The sequence below is a fragment of the Cebidichthys violaceus genome, unplaced genomic scaffold, assembly GCF_023349555.1.
Source record: "Cebidichthys violaceus isolate CVI_PGR_0920_01 unplaced genomic scaffold, fCebVio1.0.p SCAF_146, whole genome shotgun sequence".
Taxonomy (NCBI): Eukaryota; Metazoa; Chordata; class Actinopteri; order Perciformes; family Stichaeidae; genus Cebidichthys; species Cebidichthys violaceus.
In genome coordinates, this window is record NW_027176314.1 from 131,162 (window position 1) to 152,500 (window position 21,339).

The 21,339-nt window shown below is 38.0% G+C and overlaps 2 protein-coding genes across 5 annotated transcripts in view; both read right to left on the bottom strand.

Moving 5' to 3' along the window:
* Window positions 1–1,266: 1,266 nt before the first annotated feature.
* On the bottom strand, window positions 1,267–4,872 carry LOC137871546 (uncharacterized). 2 transcript variants are annotated; one of them, XM_068709398.1, is made up of 7 exons: window positions 4,800–4,872; window positions 4,531–4,668; window positions 4,163–4,308; window positions 3,773–3,837; window positions 1,665–1,829; window positions 1,463–1,567; window positions 1,267–1,371 (listed from the first exon to the last, which is right to left on the bottom strand). In XM_068709398.1, exons 2-7 carry the CDS (start codon window positions 4,648–4,650, stop codon window positions 1,328–1,330), a joined length of 645 nt encoding a protein of 214 aa, XP_068565499.1. In that variant the 5' UTR covers window positions 4,651–4,668; window positions 4,800–4,872; the 3' UTR covers window positions 1,267–1,327. The 2 variants fall into 2 exon arrangements, with proteins under 2 accessions (XP_068565499.1, XP_068565500.1); XM_068709399.1 differs by having other exon boundaries at window positions 4,531–4,630; window positions 4,800–4,869.
* Window positions 4,873–12,633: 7,761 nt separating this feature from the next.
* The window catches only part of LOC137871547 (cortexin-2-like), a 37,188-nt gene continuing 28,482 nt past the window's right edge, over window positions 12,634–21,339 (bottom strand). The window contains exons 2-3 of one of the 3 annotated variants that reach the window (XM_068709402.1): window positions 19,239–21,086; window positions 12,634–18,554 (exon numbers count right to left, since the gene is read on the bottom strand). In XM_068709402.1, the coding sequence (XP_068565503.1) occupies window positions 20,763–21,035 (273 nt within the window). In that variant the 5' untranslated portion in view covers window positions 21,036–21,086 and the 3' untranslated portion in view covers window positions 12,634–18,554; window positions 19,239–20,762. Of the gene's footprint in view, window positions 18,555–19,238; window positions 21,123–21,339 lie in introns of those variants that run through there. The other 2 variants (XM_068709401.1, XM_068709400.1) reach the window with 2 other exon arrangements.

A 21,339-nucleotide genomic window follows, 5' to 3' on the forward strand; every position in this document is an offset into this window, starting at 1 on the left:
TAGAGCATAACAGACAAATTTTCTTTTTTGTCACGTTAAAGTTAGATACATTTCTTGTTGTGTACTCGCTGTTAAACAAATCAAGCCTGTTCCATGAAGTGCAGGTGATGTTAGCCTGTTGGAAAAGCTAACGCTATAGTTGTTGATGCTAACTAGCACTAACAGATTAACGACCACAGATAAAGTTGTGGAATCAGCATCTCAGGCAACTTCTGAAACTTTCTTATATTGTGATTTTTTTCTCATGATTTATAGAAGTTTAGGTAACACTTTATAATAACTAAACACTATGAAGCATTAGTTAAGTATGAGTAAACACTTAACTCATCATTTATAAAGCATTGTTCCTACATTAACACTCATTAGTATGCAATACATAACAATTATAAATGTTTTATTCTTGATTAATAAGCTCGTCTATTATGTGTTTCATGATTGTGTTTTCATACTTTATAAATTATGGATTCCCCATTTGTAAATGAAGTATTATATATATTACAAACCAATTATTAAGGAATTGTAGATGATTAATAACATAATTTATAAAGTCTTAATAAATTATTAAGAACTTATTTAGATGTACATTATTCATGCATTTATATATATAATGATTTACATATGCACTAATGGTTAGGGACTATGTTAATATATGCTTTATAAATGTGTATTAATACTGCAATTCATGATTAATTAAGGTAGTTACTAATCATTAGTAAAGTATTTTGTGTGACCTCATCTAAAGAAGACTATGCTTTACAAAGCATTTATTAATGACATTGAAAGGCCATCAGTGCCTTAACCAAGACTTTATAAAGTGTGTTATTAATCATCTACAACTCCTTAATAATTGGTTTGTAATATATATAATACTTCATTTAAAGTATGAAAACACAACCACCAAACACATAATAGACAAGCTTATTAATCAAGAATAAAACATTTATAACTGTTGTTACAAATTGCATACTAATGAGTATTAATGTAGGAACAATGCTTTATAAATGATGAATTAAGTGTTTACTCATACTTAACTGATGCTTCATAGTGTTTAGTTATTATAAAATGTTACCGAAGTTTACTCTTGATGGACATCGGAGATAAAGATATTACCAGAAGGAGTACGTTGCATTGAATGATAAAATGTGTGTTTCATATTTGTGTGTTGACTGAGTTATGACTCCTCACTGGGGAGGCGCTTCACAGTTAGAAAACCTCGGTGTTAAACCATTTCATTAGATTAGGAATAAAAACGAGCCACACGTTGAATGTTTTGAGTCATTTTGTTTCTTTACTTAGTTACAGATTTAAATATTCATGAATGTTGTTCTTAGTTTCCGAATATGTTATGCCCCTCGCCTTCAGCACAGAAACCTGCAGAGAGAAAGATAAAGAAATCAGTTCTGTGTGTCATCACACGTCTTCATTTCATGGATCAATCAGACAGGTTTAAAAGGTGAAGCACCGTTCTTGTGGTCGTAGATGAAGTCGGGTTCTTTGGAGAAGCCGAGGCAGCTCGCCTGCTTCTTGAAATGTTCCAGGTCATAGTCGTTCACGGTCATTCCTTTTCCTGGAGACAAAACATCAAAACAGGATGAATGTTTCAGATATGAACTGTGTTTTATATATATTTATACATATCTTCTCTCAGGCTTGTTCCTTCTTACCCATCAGATAAAAAGCACGGACGTTGACCTCCTCCGCTGTAGTGTTGCTGTTGATGTTCATCATGCGTAACAGTTTGTTGAGGTTCTTGTTGGTGCTGTTGAGGCTGATGAGCAGATAGCCGTCAAAAGTCGGCAACAAGTGGAACACCGATTTGATGTCGCCGACTGAGGACAGAAACAAACAAAGTGGGAACATTTGAAATGAAAGAAACAATATTCTCCATCTGAAACAGAAACTGTATATCTAGCGTTGAGACTGAAATCTAAGAACGTGTGTCTTGTAAACTTTCCTGAAATTGATTTTGTGTTTGATATAATCCAACGATGTCCTCGGACAAGAAACCACAAATATGAAGCTCATGGTCTGGGAATCACTATAGTCAGGGAGATTTATCCTCTGGTATGGATGAATGTCTGAACCAAATTTCATCTCAATCCATCCAATAGTTGTGAAGATGTTTCAGTCTGGACGAACAGATGTTCAAATCTATAGAGCAGGGGTCGGCAACCTTTGGCACACGTGCCACGGCGGCATAAACACTGGCACGCCGGCACCTCAGTGTTATTACTATCCTCGCTTTATCTGTCCCGTTTTCAAAATAAAAGTATCTGCCTCTGTGTCTGTGAGCGTTTGACTGCCTGTATGTGTGACTGTGTCCTGCTTTTTTACAGGTCGGCACTAGGACCTGGAGGACACCACTGCGCGCGTTTGATGTTGGAGTGTGGCCATTGGTCAGTTAGGTTGCAGGCGCGCAAATTTCAGATCAAAGTGAGTGACCAAGTGCGCTGTCCGCTGTCTTCGTGCTGACATATGAATATGAATGACAGAGCATGATGTTGTGAACAATGGCAACGCCGGCTGCTGAAAAGGCTAAAACTAGGGCATTCCAGTCCTGCTGGACACAAGAGTTTGGTTTTATATTGTTGAAGGACCGTGCTGTGTGCACTTTATGCTGTGAGAATGTTGTGTGCCGAACGTCAAGTGTTAATCGTCATTTTGAGACGAAGCACGAGAAGACCTTCAAAGACCAAGCAGACAAAGCAGAGTCAATTAAACGTGCTGTGTCCAGGTATGAAAAACAAGCTAGCTCCTTCAAGGTTTTTACCACGGCTAAAAATCACGGGACAGAAGCAAGCTATCGCATCGCAAAGCATGGGAAGCCGTTTACGGATGGCAAATTTATTAAGGAGGCTTTTCTCAGTTAGTCAGATGCTCTTTTTGAAAGCTTGCCAAATAAAGAAACAATCAAGTCACGAATATAGGACATTCCCACGTCAGCTAGAAGTCAGCAGGTGTTCTCACACATGAAACATGTGCTCAGCCCCACCCGCAGTCGGTTAGCAACGGAGCACTCTGAGGCATGTTTGCATCTCAAAGTAACTAACTACAAGCCCCAGATCACAGAGCTCAGGGTCAAAGCAGGGCCAGGGATCACACTGACTGTCTGCTAGACATCTGATCATTTCATGATGCCTCAGCCGACACTTAGTTTTAGTTTAAATGTGTAGCTGTTTGTTCATGTCTTTGAAATGTTGATGTGGCTATTTTGTTAAGAATACAGATATACTGTTATTGTTTTGAGATGTTCTTTATGGATAGAATAAAATTCCAGGTAAATTGGAAATGTTTTTGTATTTTGTGTCATAATTTAACCTTGCGTTATTGTTGATAATGGCACACTAGATGAGAAGAAAATTTCAAATTGGCACTCCATGTCACAAAGGTTGCCGACCCCTGATATAGAGTAACGATGCTAGGTGGATAACAATGCTTGTAAAACTCCATTATGGAATTCATGTATTTTAGGAGCCTTCCTAAAAACGAGATCATTTGAGTCAAGAGTTTATTCTTGAATTTAAAAAAATGAAGCGTCTGTACGCAGGAGCAGTTTAATGTTTAATTCTTGACCGTGTCTGTCATCCACAGCTGCTTCATATTCTTCAGTTAGTTGAAACACTACAAGCATCTGAAGTCAGCAGGACGACATGTGTGATGAATCTGCAGCTTGTAATCAGAGTCAGAAACATGATCTCTCCGGCAGGATTCTCTGACTGACAGAACTAACAGAACAAAGAAGTAGAACCTCCAGTATCGTGTTCTAACTTACGTGACGTTGATCCAATGTTGCCGTCAATGGTTGTGTTGAGCTTTGCGGACAAGCAGGTTCCGTTTCTGAGAAAAGAGACAAGAGAAAGAGATGAGTTCATATTCTAACAGCTGTTTTATAACTTCTCATCCATCTCTTAAAAAGGCTAGTAAGTGAACATTGAGTTAGTATTGTTTTGTCAAACTACTCCTGAGGTCAAGATGTCATTACTTCACTATTACTAAAAACATAGCTCCTGAACTTTTTAGTGTGTCCCTCCAGTGGAGAAAACATAATAAATTGCCCTCATTTCAATGCTAGACATTTTAAACATATATTTTGACTAATCTATAATTTACAGAACGTATTATGTTGTGTATTTATGAGTTTGATGTTTAATTGTAAACTCACATCTTGTTCTCCTGAGACATAATAATTGTATTGTTGCTGGAAGGTGACGGGGTGATATTCATCCACATGCTCTCGGTCACCTTCAGGATGTCGTTATATATTTCATTATCAGTGTAACCCATGATGAAGTTCGACCTGCCGTACATCTGCACACAAACACAAAGACAGTTAGTGACAGCAGACCCAAACATCATTCAAGATTGAACATTTTTACTTGTGTTTTTATCTTTAAGAGAAATGTATCCTCAGCTCTGACTCAAATGTAATGCTAACGCTAAAGACACAAACTGAGGAAGACTTTCCCAAATGGCTGAATTCTGCTTCAATGTTAAAGCATAACAGACAAACCCAGTCAGATGAAGGCTTACCATGGCGGGGTCAGCCAGAGACAAAGGTGTGATCAAAGGCTGGCATTCTTCAGGTGTCAGAGCCGAGCTGCTCAGAAACAGCCCCGCTACCAGGAAATGACTGCTGAGCCACAGATTCATGATGAAACAGATGATCAGCTTCAGAGAAACACAGAGATCTCAGATGAAAGATGCACGTCTTGGAGGTACCGATGACTGAGCCTCATGTGAGCCGGTCAACCTTTTAACAAGCTGCTGGTAGCTTCTGTTTTTCTCCAGTATTTACTTACTAGAAAGCTTTCCCCCAGAGTTAGGAGAGCAATGTTCGCCAGGATACCGCTCTGCAGGTCCAAAGAGGATTTCAGGTTAGGGTGAAGGATTTCATAAGGACATTGCTGGGTTTGTGTATTAGGCTAATCATTCACTGATTTGTTGGGTGGTCCTTAGCCTACATCACTTACAAACACACTGAGTATATGTTACCGGCCTCAAGCCTCAGGGAACCTGGTCCAGTTGAGAAGTGAAGAAAGGAGAACAGGAAGATGCTTTAGTCAACTCGTGTGCAGATTTATTCTAGCAAACGCAAGGGAACACAACGGGGAACACAGCAGGGAAGCATTGTAGAGCAGACAAACACTACTCCAAAACTCCAAAACTCTGTTTTCAAAGGAAAACGATCTCCGTCCACATGTGTTTCAGCATCGTTTTCAAAATGATCTCTGTCAAGTCTAAAACGCCTGAAAACAAATATCACGTGACTCTTCATTTAAAAAAAATACAACAGAGTAATAAAGTCTTTAAGAATAAAAGGTTGTGTTTGATACTTAAGATCTTCTCTAAAATCTTCCTTTATAAACTCAAACAGATACATTTCGTGGAAAGTTTTAGAAGTTTTATGTTTCAGACTTAGTTACAGCCGTTCCGTTTCTGAGAAAAGAGACAAGAGAAAGAGGTGAGTTCATATTCTAACAGCTATTTTATAACTTCTCATCCATGTCAGCCTAAAAAGTTAAGATTCCTCCCACTGCTGAAGACTGAGTGATCTGTTTGAAAGCTCTAAAAAAGGCTAGTAAGTGGACATTTAGTTAGAATTATTTTGTCAAACAACTTGTGTAACAAAAAAAAAGAAAAAAATAACTTTTTAGGGTGTCCCTCCAGTGGAGAAGAAATTCCAATGCTAGAAATTTTAAACGTATATTTTGATGAATCTATAATTTACAGAACGTATTATGTTGGGTATACGTTTAATGTTTAACTGTTAACAACTCACATCTTGTTCCCCTGAGACATAATTGTATTGGGTTTGGATGGTGACGAGGTGATATTCATCCAGTTTGCACACAAACAGGAAGTCAGTTAGTGACAGCAGACACAAACATCATTGTAGAATGAATATTGAACCTCCAGAATTTTTCCAGAAACAGATGATCAGCTTCAGAGAAACAGAGCTCAGATGAAAGCTGCACGTCTTGGAGGTTGTCAACCTTTAAACTAGCTGCTGATGGCTTCTGTTTTTTTCCAGTATTTACATAAAAGTATTTTTTATCCCCTCAGAGTTAGGCAAACAATATCTGCCAGTGTACGCCTCTGCAGGTCCAAAGGGGATTTCAGGTTAAGGTTTCATAAGGACATTGCTGAGTTTGTGTATGAGGCTAATCATTTCCTGATTTGTTGAATTGTCCTTGGCCACCAACGCATACAAATACACTGAGTATACAGAGCAGCACAGGACTGCTTCAATCCAGCTCAAACTGAGACACGGTCTGACTTCTGCCATACTGCTGGAAGTGTGCACAGTGACTCCCAAGTGGGCACCCAGTGGGCATGCTATGGGCCCACAATGGTCCCCTCAGTAGACCCACTTTGGTTAGTACCTCCCCCTCAGTGTAAGGTCCACAATTTAATCGCATTTCACATTGATAATGTGGCACGTAATGGGCTGGGGTTCAATTTTCTGCCCTCAATTTCCCCACAGAAACATCGATGTTGGCCTGTTGGAGAAACATTGACGTTAGCCTGCTGGAGAAACATTGACGTTAGCCTGTTGGAGAAACATTGACGTTAGCCTGTTGGAGAAACATTGACGTTAGCCTGTTGGAGAAACATTGACGTTAGCTTGTTGGAGAAACATTGACGTTAGCTTGCTGGAGAAACATTGACGTTAGCTTGCTGGAGAAACATTGACGTTAGCTTGCTGGAGAAACATTGACGTTAGCTTGCTGGAGAAACATTGACGTTAGCCTGTTGGAGAAACTGAAGTTGATGCTTACCAGTATTATACTAATCTGTTCTATTCATTGCCAATTTTCAGATCTAAAAAGTGTGCAAAAAACATCCAATGTAGTGTACAAAGATGTGAAGTAGACGTGTAACCCTGCTATTTAAAGGTGCATTGTGTAATACCAGCAATTCACCTCTACTACTGGGTCCATACAAACTGTTTCAAACTGTTTAAATTGGTTTAAAATGGTTTCAAACGCTTTAAAACTGTGACTGTAATCCAGGAATACATTTCTCTTTAAACATAACTGAAGTTAACTTTTATAGGAACATTATTTTGTAGGAGACAGGTGGACTGTGCTACTTTAGATTAAATTATATAAAATGTATCCATAAATACCTACTTTTAAATTCATTTTTCTGATATTACGTTTAGATTTTTGAATTCAGGACTTTTACCTGCAATTGAGTATTTGTAATATGCTGTCAGTATTACTGACGTAAACAATGTGAATACTTCTTACAGTGCTGGGGCCTGTTAGATAAAACCTAGATAAGGGATTAAGCCGGGATATGTTGGTTATCCTGGCTGAATTTAGCCTTTAGCAGTCGGTTGTTCGAAAGCTGGATAACTTTATCCTGGTCAAGTTACCATGGTGATTTATTCTCTGCAGCTAGCCTGCTCCAGACCAGGCTAAATGCCAAGCTTAGTTGATTCTGTTGTCTTATCTTTGGAGTCAGAAATGAATGTGTTTTATACAGTCGGTCCATGTTCTGATGAAGGCTACGCATTGGCCTCGTTTTTAAACAAACAACACGTAGGCTAAATTATTATTTAAAAAAAATAAATAAAACAAAACATGATCAAATTAAAAAAATAAATAAAGTTAGCCTATTACGATAGTTCTTTTTCATAATTGGGGCCTATTCGTGTGTTCGTCATTGTAAATAAACACCCTTCATATTGTTTGCCAGCTCAAATCTGATGTTATTGCAGTCATTACAGTCATTAGAAATGGCTGCACTTGCAAAGGTGCTTACAATGAATTACACGACTCATTTAATCAGTCCGTCTCCAGACTTCCAGACGGCAGCGGTGCTTCATTTTATGAGAGGTGTGTCACCTTACGTCAGCATTCAGATCCGCTGTTCATCGGAGGAAAGTGTCCACACCTGTCGTCTCATCAGTGAATCTGTGATCGATCTCTGTGGTCTACTGAAGGAAGCCGTGGCCGCGCACTTACTCAAATTAGTTAGACCTGGCTTGACAAAGCCGCCCCTCCTCAGCCTGGCTCGGCGTTCGAACAACCAATTAAGCCAGGATGAAGTTATGAGACTTTGTCCAACCTGGCTTTCCCACTTATCCTGGATGTCTTTATTCTACTTTCGAACAACAGGCCCCTGGTTGTGTGTTTTCAAGTGACGAAGACTTCAGTCTCTGTCTTTGTGTTTGTAGTTTGTGTTGATGAACACTAGAGGGAGACAGTGGTCTAATAAAGATCCAGAGACCGGAACTCCTCTTCAAGTTCAGGTACCAAACCAGTATTGAGAAGGAAAACATATTATCTGAACATCTCTATCAAAAACAAACCTAATACATAAAAAAAAACAGTTTCTGTGTAAAACACAAATTATTTTAAAGAGCAATATAATAAAACGAGCAGAAGTCAGGGTGATTATCGCTGCCACAAACCTTTAAATGTTTAGTTATGTGCAATGATTTATCACCGTTGACTCGTCTTGTATCTTTTCTTGATATATTATTCATTGGAAACAATATGATTTTTTTTTTTTTTATAATGCAACCGGCACCATTATATGATAGTAAAATATATTCTTGTTTAATAGTCCTGATAAATAAATAAATCCTGATTTATTTATATAAAAAACTGTTGTATTTTAGTGTATGAACGTTCTTATCAATGATTTGTACATTTTTAGGATCGCTTGTGATTTTTCTTGTGTTTTGAGTTCCGGGCAGCTTTGTACTAAACTAACAAAGTCTGACTGAATGTTGGAGATTGTTGTAAAAAATGCTAAACAATGGACGCATATAGAAAGTCAAAAGGAACCAGAATGAACCAGTCTAAGGTTTAAAATTACAGGATTATTTTCCCCGGCGGTTTAAATGCAGGCTGAGAAATAAAGTGCAATAATAATATTCTATTTTTCATGAGCATTAATGACCATATTCAGCCACCACAGAGGAAACCTGTAGGAATCTAATTTTCCTATTCAGTCCCTCCAAATCCTAATTAAACCAGTCCACTGTGAAAGAGTTAAACCTTTAAATCCTCATGTGGGATAATTCAGCAGCTCAGGTTTTAAACGCATCACGCAGACAGGAAAAAAATATACACCAAAAATGTAATAAAAATATAAAGTGTTTTCCACGGAGGAGGAGGTTTGGTTGGTGGTTTTATTATCATCACTGAGGCCTTAATGAGAACATTAATATGCTGCGCTGATAAGGAATTAAACTGAATTTAATAGAGTTTAATTAAAAAGACAGAAAAATACTTTGTTTACGTTTAATCAGGATAATAAAATCCATAAAACATCAATGAAAACTGATGAACAACCAGCGGTTTCGGTTCTTCTTCTGTGCTTTTAGACAACAGCAATTTTGTAGTTCCTGCAGCTGTTAAAGGAACATCTGGAGATGCGTGGTTTCTACTGGACAATTGAAATGATCTGGATTAAGAACACTGAGAAGCTGCTCTGTAGACAGTTCAAATATAATATTCAAATAGAGAAAAATCAAACATCTCTCAAACCCTGCTGGTCTGTGCTGACTCGCCTTGCTTTACCTTGATTAAAGTGTGTGTGTGTGTGTGTGTGTGTGTGTGTGTGTGTTGGGTTACCTTATCTAACACCTGTATAAATGCATGAGGCTTGTGAAGCGACGCAGCCGCCTGAGGGTGAAGCATTTTAATGAAGCAGATGAAACCTTGAGCAGCTTTCTGATCAGGACCTCGAAGGACAGAACGAGAGGACGGAGAGAGAGAAAGAGAGAGAGACAGAGGGAGAGAGAGATAGAAACAGAGAGACAGAGAGAGAGAGAGAGAGAGAGAGAGAGAGAGAGAGACAGAGAGAGAGAGACAGAGAGAGAGACAGAGAGAGAGAGACAGAGCGAGAGAGACAGAGCGAGAGACAGAGGGAGAGGAGGTTAGATGTGCACCAATGAGGGCAATACTTCCCATCATGCACTGCTTTGTCTCTAATGTTTCTGCCATGCTGGAAACAAGGCCTAAAGATTTCCACGTCTGTCTTGTCATCCGTCTTTTGTCACCACAAAGACACTCAAAACCACCACAAAGAAACTAAAACTACTAAAAACCACCACAGAGTCTCGAAACAAAGATAAAAAAATCATATTATTATTAAAATAAGCAGATTAATTGATTGTAGTTCCTCATCTTCAAACAGCTGAACTGATCAGAAATCAGAGCGTGTTGAGGATCAGAGGACTTGCGCTGGAGGCTCTTTTCATTTATTGATGAGGCAGCTGATCAATACGTCAAACAGCCAGATACGATGGAAGTGTTCCCTGATTCATTGCAGACGAGGTCCCACAGCTGCTCATTAATTGATGAAACATCTCTAATCAATGCAGCCGCATCCCTCAGGTAATGCTGCTGAACTATAAAACACATTCAAGTTACAGTAGATTCACATTATGGACAGATTCATTCATCATTCTATCTCTCAGGACTCTTTATTCAACAACCTGATGGAGGACGACTTTACATTTTCTCTCAGATTTGACGGGATATTTTACTACAAGAATGACAAGAATGTCAAATCCTGAAAACTGAATTTCAGAATGTCCAAGATGACGACTTCAAACGGTCTAAAACACAAAAAGATATTCAGCTTAGTTTGATAAGTGAAAGCAGTGGAAGTGTGTGTCAAAGGAACACAGAAGGAGAGATGGAAGGACACACAGACGAAGGGAAATACAAAAGAAGAATCAAATGAAAACAGGAAGTAATGGCAGTAAATGAAAAAAGCAAAGAAAAATAAATGATGGAAGTGGGCAGGGAGGGAAGCATCACATTACAACAGAAAGTGAAAGCAGTTGGGGAAAGGAAGGCAGGGAGGAAGGAGGCAAAGAGAGAAGACAAGCAGTCAAATTACAATATAAAGTGAAAGCAGTTGAAGCGTATGACCTTGGACTTTCTCTCAGACTGATCACCAAAGGAAAGGAAGGACAAAAGAAAGAAATTAAGGAAGGAAGGAAGGAGGGAGGGAAGAAGAATCAAATTACAACAGAGTATGAAAGCAGTTAAAGTGAAATTAGACCTTCTTTCAGACCACTGATCACTAAAAGACAGATAGGTCAGAGGAAGAAAGGAAGGAGGGATGTAAGGACTGGAGGAAGGAAGGAAAGAGGGAAGGTGGAAAGGAAAGAAGACAAGCAGTCAAATAACAGAAAGTGTGTGACGCATTCTCTTGGACCACCGATCACCAAGGAATCAATCTAAAACAGAATGTGTGGTTAATGAGGACCGTGCATTTAGTCCACCATCTTTTAAAGTATAGTTGTGTTAAGATCAGAAGTAAAAGATAAGAGGGAAATCAAATATCACAACACATTTCACTGGACTTTCTTTTCTTCATCTCTTGACGACGCGCTAATAAAACCCTCTCCTTAAAGGACATTTTTTTAGTAACAGCTTGTTGTATTTTGTCTTCCGCCCATCGACCATCTGTCAGCCTTCATGTATGATGACTCACACGGACGCATGCAGATTATGGAAATACAGGCTAATATTACGATTTCCATATGACTGTCTAAACATAGAGACAGTTTGAAGCAGCTTAATGTCGAAACGCCGTTCAGCGGCTTATTTTGTAATCTTCCTTTTAAATGGTTGAATCTGCTGTTTTCAACTTTGCACAAGTTTAGAGAGGAAATTAAACTGAAATGACCTGAAACCACCTTTTTAAATTCATGAAAACACGTTGGAGTTTTTTGGTAATTTCATAAATTAGGTAATGGAGAATACCTGAGAAGATATCAAGAATTAATGGACGTCATGGAGGCCAGAATCATCCAATGCACACAGGTGTCTTGACACAGAAGAAAAAACATTAATTTAACTCAGACCATTAATTTGTATTTTTCATGCGTTTTGCAAACAGAATTTTAAGTTTTTTCACAATCCCTTCACTTTGTTTTCCATGATTACCATGAGTGTTTGCTATACTTGGAACAATCATCACCATCCTATAAGGTTCTTATGCAATGGGAATGTTCACTACTCCAGTAAATAGGACGGACCTCAGATACGACTACTTCTAGTCCGCTCAGCTCATAGAACCTTTTGGCTTAGTTTAAGCCAGAAAGCTAATGTTATGCTAGCAAGATTCAAAATCAATAACAATGCGTACGATTGAAAAACAGCAAATGCAAATATTACATTATGTTGAACGACAAGACTAGCTAGCTTTTCACGAAATCTTGATTTGCATACAATTAGCCTATACGGCTAACATTACACTAGCTAGATTAAAAATCAATAGCATAACGTATGGTTGACAAACAGTAATTCAAATTCAACATTATTAAGTAATTGTACATATCAGCAAAAGTAAAGTGCTCGTAATCGAAAACGTCCCGATTCAAAGTGTTATATAATACATTACTGGATTATTATTACAGATGCATTAACAATAAAGTAACAATGTATGTATTAATGTATTAAGACAGATTTTTTTGTTTGTCACATTCATTTTCTGATATTTGTTTAAACGTTTTTGTATTATAAATACAACATATATGTTTCTCAAGTCAACAGTTCAAGTTTTAGTGAAAAGAAAGAAAGCAAGCAGGTTTGAATTGTTTGTACTTGGTCACTTACGGAAAAAAGTACACTTTCAAAATAAAGTTAGGTACAGGAGGAAGTTTTATTTCTTTACAAAACAAGAGCACGGACTCATAAAAGAGCTCAGACAGAAGGCAGGAAGAGAAATCTACACTTCAGATTTGACACGACAACTTTCAACCACTTAGAAAATATAGAGGAGCTCTGATCACACACTGATACACACAACCTGCACGCCATCTACACTGTAAAAAACCAGAAAGCCGAATAATAAAAATAATCTGGTTGTAATTTAACGTAACTCCCAGTTCCCAATTAAATTATTCATACTTTAAAATTTGTTATTTGGAAATATTTTTTTTACAGTGTTTTGCAATTCACAGACTCGATTTTGAATCTTAAACTTAACATTGAAACAATTTATTTCATGCGCACACAAACACAGTATTGAAATATTTTATTTTGAAAACCACTCTAAATTTAGTGTTTTATGCTTCTGTTAAATGTGAAACTTCACGTTTTAGCTTTTTCCAATTAAGAAGTTTTCATTTTGTTATTAACTTTAAAGTTTCTTGTGTTTATAAATTCAGAAATACAAAGAATGTCAATCAACATGATTTTCAAATTAAAAGGTTTTAGATGTTTGACTTTGATTGACAGTGGTGGACTTTAATTGTGAAGTTCACTTTCTTTTTTATACGATGTGTTGAAACTGTTGTTTTCCTGTTTGGTTTGTTTTTGAGTGCAGAGACAAAAAATAGGAAAAATAAAAAACCTAACAAAATAAAAGAGTTCATAAGTGCCTACTTGAATTATTTATCAAAACTAAAACCTTTGTGTTGATAAAATACAACATTAACAGTGTAAAGACTAAGAAAACCTCACAGATGGTGATTGTTTTGTTTTCAATTTAAAAATCGAAACACTGCAAAGATGCGTGATTCACTCGGAACCCAAAAAAACACTGAGCTGAAATTTACAGTAGTGGTTATTTGTTTTTGTGACACAAAACTAATAAAACTAGCAACTTCACACTTAAACATTTTCTCTTCCAGGTGGCCAATCTCTCCCATCATGCATTGCATCACATTACGTCACATTTTGGACTTAACAGCTTAAGATTTTTAGCCTAAAACTTGGCTTTTTGACCCTGGTTCAGTAATCCACCCTTCACTAAAGGTGGATTTTCCCCTTCGAGCACATTGTGAAAAAAAACAAACAGCAGCTCGAAGGCAGCAGCTCCCAAAAATGTACACAAACACAAGAAAACATAAAACTAAAACTCCTTTAAAGGGCAAAAACAGCAGCGATGGAGCTGCTGGAGTTTCTAATCCTATGTAAACAGGCTTAGTGTAAGGCATAGGAGGAAGAGGAGGAGGAGGAGGAGGAAGAAGAGGAGGAAGAGGGCTGAAGTGAACTTTAAGATGAGACAGAGGAGGAGGGATAAAGGTGTGGGAGGACGACAGCATGATGAAGAGGATGAGTAAGCAGAGGGAGGCGAGGAGGAGGAGGAAGAGGAGGACGAGGAAGAGCAGGATACAGATGGCTGAAAGGCAGACAGCAGAATTAAAGGGATAAGACGAAGGCTCACAAACATTTGCTGGAACCTGAATCAGAAACGAGACAAAAACGCGTCTCTTCCAACAAGCTGCTGAGTTTTTAAAAAACTGTTCTCGAGTCAGTTTGTCCTCTGAAAAGTTATGAAGTTAGAAATCAACAATAGTCTGTGATTAAAAGGAAATAAAGTGATGAGTTCAATAAAAGTACGGAGGGTCGGAGAGGCCAAGAATAGAGATTGATTATAGATATAAAACTTAAACTGTGATTTTAACAATAAAATCATTAATAATCATTTTAATTATTTCCTTTAACCATTTTATTATTTTCTGGTAAATTTTAACAATTTAACATTTAAAACAATTTAAAAATTTGATTTAAAAGACAGATGTACACTTTAAAGGTAACGGTTATTGCTTGGTATAAAGAATTTTAGTTTTTTGTATCAGAATTTCTGTGCTTCATATAAAGAATTTTATTATTAATATTGAGCCAAAAGAGTTTAACTTGAAATTGTGTTGAAATCAGGTCATGAATCATGATCATCTCAGCTTTTATACTTTTGTACCAAGAACACAATTTGAACTATATAAATGCTTTTACGTGTTCATTTTTCAGTATTTTCCCAATCCTTAATATACATTTTTAACATTTACAATTAATGTTTAAATTGATTGATTGATTTAAGCAATAACAGTTTAAAGAGTTACAAAAATGTGTTTTGTATTTTCTTTAGATCACTAAAATACATGTCATGTGTGAAACGTTAGTTAAAGCTGTTTTAACTTTTATCCTTTTCTTCTTGCTGCAAACAAAAACCAAATATTCTTAATATAGACATTCTAATAGTTGATATCCATTTACTGATTCATGCAAGGACATTTGTGATATCAACAATTCCAGTAGTTAATGTCAAGAAATTACTTAATATCAATAATCTGCATAATAAGACAATACAAAATTTAGGGGCTGTCTTAAATTATAATGTAACTTTAATTGATGGTTTAATTGTTTTTGCTCTATTTAACTTCGGAGCTGAGTAACATAAAAGGAATATAATATATTTATAATACATTATAGATGGACATTTGATTTAAAGGATCATCAGGCTCATGTTTCTCGTAGTTTTCTCTCGATTACTGAGAGACAGTTGTGTTTTTTTCACGTCTCTAAACTGTATATTTTGCTCTCATGATAAATGAAAACGTCTTTTTGATGTTTTCTGTTGGAGGATGTCGGCTTGCTGTGTTTATCTGCGGAAGCTTAATTGATGTCTCGCTCTTCTTCTTCTTTTCGCTGCTCTCTCATGTTTTCTTGATGGATTTAGCTAAAAATCTCTCTCACGGTCTTTCTGTCTCCGGCGTCTCACAGATTTTAAAAAAGAAAAAGAGACGGAGAGGGTGAGAAATTGGGAGAATTGCGTTCTCTCAGATTTAGCCAACCGTATTTTTCTCTCTTCTCACTTTAAGCAGGAGAGATTCAGCTCATCTCTTAGTCTAGTTTACATTTGTACCTGTGGGCTCTTTAAGCAGCTAATAATTAAAACAAAACAAGCTCCATTAACACAGCAGCAGAATCATCAAGACGTGGGACTAAAGGAGCCAACGAAGCTCAGATGAACGGATCTGTTGATGGAAAACTGGAGCCTCAATGCAACCGACCGGATAACGGCGAATATTTGTAGCTGAAATGGTTGAAATGTAAATGCTGTGTTCAGAAAAAAAGCTTCACTTAAGTATAGAAAAAAACTAAAGTATGTTCTCCTGCTTAGTTCCCACAATGTATATGTATATGTTCAATATGTCCCCATGGTGTAAAAAAAAAGTTAAACTACCCTAAAATACAAACAAAACTTAAAAAGCTTTTTTGTCTGAAATGAGTGGTGAGTCCCCACAATGTATGTATTTAAATGGCAGTGTGTCCCCACAATATAAGAATAGTTAAACCACCCGTAAAACACAAACGTTGACCCTAAAAAAACCCAAAAAACTTAAACAGCCTAATTAGTCTGAAATAGGAAGCAAGTCCCCACAATGTGGGGTAGAATACAGGGTCCCCACAATGTGTATGTTTAAACGTCAGTGTGTCCCCACAATGTGTTTGTTTTAACGTCAGTGTGTCCCCATAGTGTAAGAGCACATAAACAAACATTAAAAACAAGAATCAACCGTTAAAGAAAAAAGTTAAACTGCCTTATTTGTCTGAAACGGATGGTGAGTCCCCACAACGTGGTGTAGACTCAGGTCTGTGTGTCCCCACAATGCAGGTATATAAACCTACAGCAGGTACACACACCTGTCCCACAACTTAAATAAAAAACTCTACACAGATTTATTTCTCCTCCTGCTGCAGCCGACAGCTGAGTAATGAGAGTTTTAGCTCCTCCAGCGAGAGAAGAACCAAAGAGATAAGATGGACGGACGTCTTCCTCTTTTACCTTTTGCTTTCTTTATCGAATGTGAAGCCAAATTAAATTTAAAAAGCAGAAAGATTGAGAAGCGAGGATGAGGACGTCTGAGCAGAGATACGGTGAATGAAAGGGGAGTCTGAGATGAGAAGACATGGACGGGTGGAGACAGGAAGTGGACGGTGGAGACAGAAGACGTGGAGTCGGTTTTGTTCGGCAGTGAGCTGCTGGGAGTGTGTGTGTGTGCGCTTACAAGACGTGCATGTGAATACAAAGGCAGTACTGAAGGTGTGGTTACACTTTTATACCGTATATATTATAGTGTGTGTGTGTGTCCTCAATACTGTGAAGAAAGTGTGTTTGTACTTGTATCTTTGTGTCACGTGAGGACGTTTCTGTGAAGTATGTAAATGTTTGCAAGTTTTTCTAAAGTAGAAACAATTTTCTGAAGTGTGAACGTTTCGGAAAGTAAAGACATTTTGGGAAAATTTACTTTTCTCTTAAGTATGGAAATATTTTGAAAGTGAAAAACTATTTGGAAAAAGAAAGTGTTTTAGCAAGTGAGGCATTATTGAAAACTAGCATCCATTTTGGGATGTGAAGACAGTTTTGGAAAATTAGGACTATTTGAAGAGGACCTTTTTTGAAAAATATATTTTTTTGCAGATTGAGGATATTTGTAATAAAGTGAGGACATTTTCTGTTTTTAGGGTTATGTGTAGGAAATCAACGATGTCAATAATGGACCTCACAAGTATAGAAGTACAAATGTGTGTGTAGAGTAGACAAAAACATGAATCAATAAAAAACAGGACGCTGTCTCTGCCAATCACAGCTCAACTGACCATTTTTGGACGCCCTGTCCAAATTTAGATATTTAAAATTAGACAAAAAGGAGCAGAGTAAGCAGAAACTTTTTGAATAATTAGAAATATTTGGGTAGTTTTTCTCATCGAAATTTAAAACCAAAATAAAAAGTTCAACTCTGCTTTAAATTTGAGGAAAATTTATACAGAACCAGGGTGATTTTTTTGCATTTAAAAAAAATCTAAATTTGGACAACATTTTTACTTTGATGATAAAAAGTGACGTTTAGATAGACGTACAAGCTACTGACTTTTTCCTCCATATTTCAGCACGTTTTTGTCCAAATCCAGTGACAGAGTTCAGGACAGCAGCTTCTTTCTGGACAATTATTAGAACATTTAAAATTTCAACAAAAGAGGCCAAAAAAAAAAAATAACTTCGACAAAATGGGAGAAACTTTTGTCAAATTTTTTTTGGGGGGGCAACTTTTTTAATTACAATTTGGAGAAAAGAGCCAAAAATGTTGCTGAAAATTTAGATTTCTATTGCTTTAAAAACATTTCCAGCCACATTATTTTTTATTGAGTTAAAGATAAAACACCGTGAGAATAAAACACACAGAGGCATTGGAGTTTAGAGAACGACGACGAGCCGATTTGAAAAACTAATCCGAGTCCTTGTGGAGATGAAAGTCGTCAGCGATCCTCAGACGAGAAGTTCCCCCAAAAAGAAAACTTTCAACAATAAGAAAAAAAAAACAGAGGAATCCATTTGAGATCCGTCTGATCACACTGAGGCTTCACCAGGAGGAGAAACAGAGGAATCATTCCCTCTCTTTTCTTCAGGCGGAGCTTCGGTCGCCCTCCCTGCAGAGAGGACCCCTCAGGAAAGACTCTTAAAGATTTACCGAGCGGTGAGAGGAGTTTTTTTTTCATTTTTGATGATGGTGGTGTTCAATCTGAGGGTTAGGACCTCCCCGGCAGGACCACGAGGGGACTCTGAAGCGGTCTCGAGATAAATGGTTTTAAAGTCTGTGAATACAGAAATTAATGCAGAATTTAACTTTCATTTTCCAGCATCTTGATCCAAACAGGAAGTGAAGTGCGCTGAGCCCAGAGGGGGAGTGTCCTTTTATTTCCTTTTCCTTCAAACGACTTTGGTTTTGACAGAAGACCTCCGACTACGAGGAAGCCCGTCACAGAGAGAAGGTTTGTTCAGGTCGCCTGAGGGGAAGAAATACAAGAGAAAAACATCACTTCTTTACAGTTTAGACTCCAGTGTGGATCCAGTTAAAGACCCTTATAAGGACGACCAATATGTGACAAAATCATGATTTCACTATTTACCTATTCATGTTAATCCAACACAGAAGTCCCTCATCAGGACTGTATTTCTGTTTGTAGTGGAGGTGGTTTTAACATCACCTGGTCTCTCTCTATGGGTCAGTGTGCGGTTGTGATGTCAGCTACAGGTACGTATGAAGGTAGATAAGTAAGCCAAATGATCTGTGATCAGCTCCTGTAGATATCTCTGGATTAATGTGAGACTGAAGAAAACTTCAAAACATGAAGATTCTCAGTGGAGTTCTGTAGTCTTTTTTTTACTGTGATTCTAAGTGGATTTAAGGGCATTTGGTTGTTGTTGATGGACATGAGAGATGACGCCATCAGGAAATGGAAGTCACACTGGATCACTCAACATGTGTTTCATGTTTCACCGAGTTATGAGGAGGAAGAGGAGCAACGCAGCTTAGCCGGCGCTCCTCGACACAGACGCACATTTAACGTGTGTTTTTGACACCTTACGGGCGGAGTCACTAACGGAGCGACAAGTTTCTTTGAAGACTTTTGGATCTCCACCTGACTTTAAGATGAAAGATGTGATTGGTGTTTGGATAAAAAACTCACTGTTTTTGTGATAACTGATCCACCTGATGGTCTGTTTGGTACCAACGACTCCCCGAGGTTCCATCCGTCTCCTTTTTCTTCAGAGCGACTCGGAGCCGCCAACCGTCAGCGTCCAGACATCAGCTGGTACCGAAAAAAACCTTGTTGCTAAGCAACGAGCCGGGCCGGCAAGACGACGACGGCGGAGAGACGCTGGAAACCAGCTCGTCTCTGCAGTCAGAAAGATTCAAGTTGTTCACTCCTCCTCCTTCACCTGTTTCCTCAAGTTCTCTGAATAAGTTCTCAAAGTCTGATGATACAAATTTAATTTGTCCATTTTTTTCCCCGAAAATAACAAAAAGGTAAAAAAGAAATGTTCTCGTCTTGTGAGAGACAGAAACCCCAACACGCTGCCTGGCAGGCAGTTTGATGGACGTGTAGAAATCATAGAAATCCCTCCTCAGCTATATATATATATATATATATACTTCTCACTGCATTGCTGCTGTCAGAGAGGAGGGAAACCTACAAACTTCAGATCTGGACAAAACTCACAGCCACAAACAGGAAGTTGATTTTACAAACAAAGATTGTTCAAATTGACCCAAATATCCATTAATTCATATTTTATATTCTATTTGTCTCATGATTTAGTTTGTTGTGACATATTTCAGTTGTCAAAAGACGAGCTCTGCTGGACTGGAATTTGTGGCGCCGATATTTTGTGAAACACGATGACATGAAGCTTAAAATCTGCTTTTGTGAAACTCACTTAAAATGAAGTTCGTCTTTGATTATCTGTTCATGTCTTTATGAGTAATTGTGGTTAAATTCTTTCATTTAAAAGCGATTCAAACTCTGTTTGTAGAAGCTGTGGTTGTTTTTTGCCCAGATATCCTGCCTGCCAGGCGGACTGAGGCGACAATCAGACAGGAAGCAGAAAAAAAAACACAAGGCACACTTTTTCCCCCAAACGGTTGCTTTTCCAGAACCGTCTCATTGTGATGATGAAATTTGATTTGAACGTTAAAGAAGTTCAGTCAAGTCAAAGAAACATCAGGCTAACTTTCCTAATAATCAATTAATTTAGGATATTTATTGTCAGATACATCTTTTTTTATTTTTTACGACGACTGTGTTGATTGTTCATTGATTTTAAGGCTTAACGCTAGCTGGTAGGTAATATTATCTTATCTTCTTTTACCAAAAGTTTTAATTTCTAGAATATTAAGAACTTCATGGCCGTAATATGATTCTCGATGTTTAAGTCGAGTTAAGTCTTTGCTTGATTTTGTCATCTCTCTGCCCTCGAGGCTAACGGGGTTGCTAAAATTTGAAATGGATACTCGTGAAGACAAACTTGTTCTGAAGAACTTGGGAGTAACTTCCCCATCATGCTGTCTGCTGGTCTGGTTGCTCTCCTGTAGCAACCACCAGAGAGGGGGGAGAGGGGGATTGTGCGCTTGTGCCTCTGCTCCGTCAGCGTTATCGTCGCCTCAGCTCAACCGTGTCGGTCGTCGGGGTCGCCGCCTCTCAGGCTGCCTGTCAGGAAATCCGGTAGTCAAAGGTGTCCTTCTCCATGTAGTCCGTCCAGGTGGAGGACGGCATGCTGCGGTACGGGTCCAGGAGGATCCGGAAGCAGCGCACGATCAGTAGGCCCAGGAAGATGAAGAGGATGAGGACGAAAACGAAGGCCGCTCGCTGCTCGAGCGTGAGGAAGGAGGCGGACGTGGAGGAAGAGGAGGAGGAGGAAGAGGAGGAGGAGGAGAAGTCTGATTCAGAAGCAGAGAAGGTGCTGCTGTAGAGGTCGTCGGTCATGTTGGTTAAAGGATTGCCGTCTTCTGTCCAACCAGAGACATTATTCTTCTTCTTCTGCAGAGAAAACAAACCATGTTTATCAAACATAAATGTGTTTGCTCAACAATAACTAACCATTCACAAAACTTAGATTAATAGATAGATAATTAGTGAAACAGCTCAATACGTGGTGATAACAAGTGTGTGAGTTCAGAAGTCCAGAAAAAGCTCGTTAGTGGATTTTGATTAAAGGTTTTGAGCCGGTCTAACATCCTCACAATTTAGAATCAGTTTCAGCCTTGAAGATAAAAACTGTGCTCACGAA